The sequence below is a fragment of the Micropterus dolomieu genome, linkage group LG13, assembly GCF_021292245.1.
Source record: "Micropterus dolomieu isolate WLL.071019.BEF.003 ecotype Adirondacks linkage group LG13, ASM2129224v1, whole genome shotgun sequence".
In the NCBI taxonomy this organism is placed as follows: Eukaryota; Metazoa; Chordata; class Actinopteri; order Centrarchiformes; family Centrarchidae; genus Micropterus; species Micropterus dolomieu.
In genome coordinates this window covers 28,028,180-28,033,493 of record NC_060162.1, presented here as the reverse complement: position 1 = coordinate 28,033,493, position 5,314 = coordinate 28,028,180, and the positions used below count along the sequence as shown (strand labels likewise).

The 5,314-nt window shown below is 41.3% G+C and overlaps 1 protein-coding gene across 1 annotated transcript; it reads left to right on the top strand.

The window, feature by feature from the left end:
• Positions 1-2,946: 2,946 nt before the first annotated feature.
• Positions 2,947-5,048, top strand: LOC123982354 (cyclin-dependent kinase 9). Its single transcript, XM_046067837.1, has 2 exons — positions 2,947-3,113; positions 3,201-5,048. Exons 1-2 carry the CDS (start codon positions 3,015-3,017, stop codon positions 3,564-3,566), a joined length of 465 nt encoding a protein of 154 aa, XP_045923793.1. The 5' UTR covers positions 2,947-3,014; the 3' UTR covers positions 3,567-5,048.
• Positions 5,049-5,314: the final 266 nt, after the last annotated feature.

The window sequence follows — 5,314 nt, the reverse complement described above, 5'->3', positions numbered from 1 at the left end:
ATAGGGTTAAGGTCAGGCGAGTTTGCTGGCCAATTAAGAACAGGGATACCATGGTCCTTAAACCAGGTACTGGTAGCTTTGGCACAGTGTGCAGGTGCCAAGTCCTGTTGGAAAATGAAATCTGCATCTCCATAAAGTTGGTCAGCAGCAGGAAGCATGAAGTGCTCTAAAACTTCCTGGTAGACGGCTGTGTTGACCTTGGACCTCAGAAAACACAATGGACCAACACCAGCAGATGACATGGCACCCCAAACCATCACTGACTGTGGAAACTTTACACTGGACTTCAAGCAACGTGGATTCTGTGCCTCTCCTCTCTTCCTCCAGACTCTGGGACCTTGATTTCCAAAGGAAATGCAAAATTTACTTTCATCAGAGAACATAACTTTGGACCACTCAGCAGCAGTCCAGTCCTTTTTGTCTTTAGCCCAGGCGAGACGCTTCTGACGCTGTGTCTTGTTCAAGAGTGTCTTGACACAAGGAATGTGACAGCTGAAACCCATGTCTTGCATACGTCTGTGCGTGGTGGTTCTTGAAGCACTGACTCCAGCTGCAGTCGGCTCTTTGTGAATCTCCCCCACATTTTTGAATGGGTTTTGTTTCACAATCCTCTCCAGGGTGCGGTTATTCCTATTGCTTATACACGTTTTTCTACCACATCTTTTCCTTCCCTTCACCACTCTATTAATGTGCTTGGACACAGAGCTCTGTGAACAGCCAGCCTATTTAGCAATGACCTTTTATGTCTTGCCCTCCTTGTGCAAGGTGTCAATGGTCGTCTTTTGGACAGCTGTCAAGTCAACGGTCTCCCCATGATTGTGTAGCCTACTGAACTAGACTGAGAGACCATTTAAAGGCCTTTGCAGGTGTTTTGAGTTAATTAGCTGGTTAGAGTGTGGAACCTGGTGTCTTCAATATTGAACCTTTTCACAATATTCAAATTTTCTGAGATACTGATTTTGGGGTTTTCATTAGTTGTCAGTTATAATCATCAAAATTAAAAGGAATGAACACTTGAAATATATCAGTCTGTGTGTAATGAATGTATACATTATACAAGTTTCACTTTTTGAATGGAATTACTGAAATAAATCAACTTTTTAATGATATTCTAATTATATGACCAGCACCTGTATTTCATGCCACAGTTAGTCACAGCTGAGACGCAAGCCTGCGCGCAGCGGGACAGACAGCTGCATAAATCAAAATGTTTTGCGTTTTACATAAATAAGTTGAAGTTAACAACGAGAACAAGATAAAGAAACAAGACGCAAAAAGCGCCGTTTGCAGACGCTGTTCTGCTGAATTGTCTCCCAGCACATCCACTCCATCTGTGGCTGACTTCTTAGAAAAGACAACAAACAGTCTGACCCGCTTTGAGTGTTTCTGTCAATCGTTCATGAAAAGGTGATTAAGCTAGCCGCACCTAAATTTGGAGTGCACACGTATTCAAGCCTTTATGGTAAATCCTCTGAAACGGCCCAGAGCAAGCAGACAGGCAGGTCAGCGACTTTATCCTGTCAGTTTCTCTCCTTACAAAGACAAGTGTTGCAGTTTGAGAGTCCTACATGAAGAGAGGCTGTGAAGTCTTCATGTTCCGCCGTACGAGCACCACATACAACATTATTTATCAAACTGGGTCAGACTTGATGAATTTAGCACGAGGATACACATGTGACAACGTACGGTTTTCAAAATAAGGTAATAAACAGGATGGAAATAAGATTAATTGGATTATATTCACAGAGAGTATAAAACATATTACATGTGTCCATTAAAAGTAAATGGACTCATGTAATTTACTTTACCGGACCCTCTCGGGCCTCAGACCCCCCCACCGTAGTCTCTCCAAATCCTGATGAAAACACTGAGGAAAAAGCACCTTTTGAATGTTTAATTTATGCAATGGGAAAAAAAATGTATATGGGGAAAAAAATGTGAATTTACATGTTCAGTGTTTTTTCATTATATTTGGTTTCAGCCAAGAGTTTTCATTTCGGTGCATCCCTAGTTTCCATTGCGCCTTGTTGCATCTCTCTTTCATCGATACACCAATTTTTCCTCCTCAGCCAAGGGTAAAAACCTTTTTGCGATATTTCAAAATTAGTTTTTTAAATAAGGATGGAAACACATGTTGTCATCAAACATTAGATTCATGACAAGTAATGATCTAGAGAACTCACGGATGCTGAGTTTACAAAGTGCTGCACAAATTACAAAAAGGACAAAACCAATAATGTTCCTTTTGATGAGCACAGTATAAACTGATTGCTGGGGCGGCTGTGGCTCAGGAGGTAGAGCGGGTTGGCTGTTAGTCGGAAGGTTGGCGGTTCAATTCCTGGCTTCCCCTGGTTGCGTGTCGAAGTGTCCTTGGGCAAGATACTGAACCCCGATTTGCCCCTGGCGGCTATTCCGCCAGTGTATGAATGAGTGTGAATGCTAGTTTCTGTTTGAGCACTTAGGCTCAGTGTATGAATGTGTGTGACTGGTGAATGCAGATGTAGTGTAGTCTTTTTGAGTGGTCAAAAAGACTAGAAAGGAGCATTTACAAACTGAGATGGACAAACTGGCAACTCTGCTGCAGATTAGTTTAAAGGTATAGTTTAAAGGTACCTTTGTGGAGTTTTGTTGTAAATAAAGTTTCTGATTTACATTCAGTCTTTTTCACCAAAACACTTATGTGTATCCTTGAGGTCTAACAAACATAATATTAGCAAAGCTGATTTGTCTAGAAGTTGGCAAACTTATAGTGTCCTTCACTGCATTTGCTGGCACATCTACAGCCTGGAGATCAGTCGAATAGTGTGAAACCATGGTAGGCCTGTATCGTGTGCTGCATGAACAAACAAAACCAACATGTTAAAACCCCATTACGCTACTCCACAGGGTACCTCTTCATTTTCATACCCGAAGAAAGCTTGCAGTATTTAATTATTAATCCCATTCTTTTTTTTGGGGGGGTAGGTGAACGAGACTACGGCCCCCCCATTGACCTGTGGGGAGGGGGCTGCATCATGGCAGAGATGTGGACCAGAAGTCCCATAATGCAAGGCAACACTGAGCAGCACCAGCTCACTCTCATCAGCCAGCTCTGTGGCTCCATCACTGCTGAGGTCAGATATCATGATGAGTTTAGAGTCAAGTTGCATTACTTGTCTGCTATGTCAACCAAATCCTGAAACATCTTCTCTTTCTGTCAGGTGTGGCCTGGTGTGGATAAGAAGTATGAGCTTTACCAGAAAATGGAGCTGCCTAAAGGCCAAAAGAGGAAAGTGAAGGATCGTCTCAAAGCCTATGTGAAAGACCCGTACGCCCTGGATCTGATAGATAAACTCCTGGTCCTGGACCCGGCACAGCGCATAGACAGCGACGACGCGCTCAACCATGACTTCTTCTGGTCCGACCCCATGCCGTCAGACCTGAAGAACATGCTCTCCACCCACAATACCTCCATGTTTGAATACCTGGCCCCGCCCAGACGGAGAGGCCACATGCCACAGCAGCAGCCCAATCAGAACAGAAACCCAGCCACCACCAGTCAGACGGAGTTTGATCGAGTGTTTTAGTGGCTGAAGAGGTTTACGGACAAGTAGTTTACCTTGTTGGACTTTTTGTTGAGTAACAAATGACAGCCGGCCTAATGTTGAAGGTGGGTACGCATTCCTTTTTTGTTTGAGGATTGGCGGACATTACCTGGAGCTCTCTACAGTTTCATATGATCACTGTTGGTTTGACCAGGTACAGGACTGTAATTTCCAAAGTTATTCGGAGCCCTTTGCAAGCCAAGTTATTATCTTCTGACTTAGTGCTTTTTCTCCAGCTAGAGATGAAGAGTCAGTGTTCAGCTCTGTATAAACGGCTTTGCTATGTTCACATTAGTTTTAATTGTGATTGCAAGTTTGGGAATGAGTCTGGCATTTTAGTTTTTTGACAGTTTTACACTTGTTTTATCATTGTTTTGTATAAAATAGCTCTCTCTAAAGCCTGTGCAGTATTTTGAGGTTATTTATAATAAGAAAGCGAGAATGTCTTTATTTAAACTATTTTAGAAGGACACCACAAACATTTCTGAACACATGTCCAGCAGCGACATACCTCAAATAAAATGTTTTTTTTCCTCTATAAATATGACTTTTTGTGTGACCTGAAGAGTTCTTAGAGGTTACACTCACACACTGGAAAAAGTACATTTTGTGTGAGCTGGTGTTCCTGAATCTTTGTTTAAAACCAAACAACAACATGAAGTTGGACAGCAGCCTGGGCTTTGTCTGCCCTGTTTAGAAAGTCAAGGGGGCCAAGACTCACTAAAGCTTGTTTCAGAGTTGGTGATGTTAGAAAAAGGTAAATGTGTTAGAATGAGGAAGAATGTTTTTATATCTTGATAAACTTTCATATGGACACTCAAAAATACCCTTAAAACTAAACCTTAATGATGCTAGGGATGAGAAGTTGTTACAAAATGCAGTAGTAACAAATCCATCATATATATCACTGACATGGTCCACTCTGCATGATAAGTATGTTAAAGTTAGATATTTTGATATTTAAAGTACATTTTTCTGACGATAGTTACATACTTGTAACAAGTTTTCACTGGTAACGCCAGCAGCAACTTCAAACCAGCTGCAGTTATGACCGACTGCATGACACATTGCCTCCAGTAGGTGGCAGCATCAGATTACTGTATCATTTAATAGCGGCTCCACATATTTTGTATACTGCTACTGAACCCTTGGCAATCTTTATTACTCTAGCTTTAGCCATAAATGACCAAAAGAGCCTTTACACCATGGCTCTTCCATGTTTGCTGGAATGGCAAATGCTAAAAACATTTTTAGGTTCCTGTGCTTGTCTCCATAGAAGACCCCTTTCTGGACGTTCCAACTGCAACCCTGAGTCTTCTAATTCAAACCTACTAAATGGGTTGCATCTAGAACCTTCTGAGGGTCCAGGTAAGAACCTTACTTGGACCAGCAACTTAATTGTGAAATTTGAGCTTTACCTGAACTATTTTTTGGTTTTACAATAAAAGATTTAAATGATGGTTACACATGGTTTTGTCTGTTGCTATGGTATTATTTCCCACACTTGGTACAAAACACAACAGATCATCAAAAAAACACCTTTCTTCACAACTATAACTACATCTGTCATTAAGTCTAAAAAATATGTTGGAAGACCTGTTTCACATTGAAATACATTATGTTCTGAATTGATCATCACTGGACCATTTGCTTAAGATGCATGTACGTATTGTTTATTTTTCCTGATATGTTGAGATTGCAAACTTTAGAATTACTACCCTAAGGCATGA

Coding starts and splice junctions, on each gene's coding strand:
- LOC123982354 (XM_046067837.1), top strand. CDS start 3,015: ATGGCAGAGATGTGGACCAGAAGTCCCATAATGCAAGGCAACACTGAG. Junction 3,114..3,200: donor GTGGCTCCATCACTGCTGAG/GTCAGATATCAT, acceptor TCTTTCTGTCAG/GTGTGGCCTGGTGTGGATAA.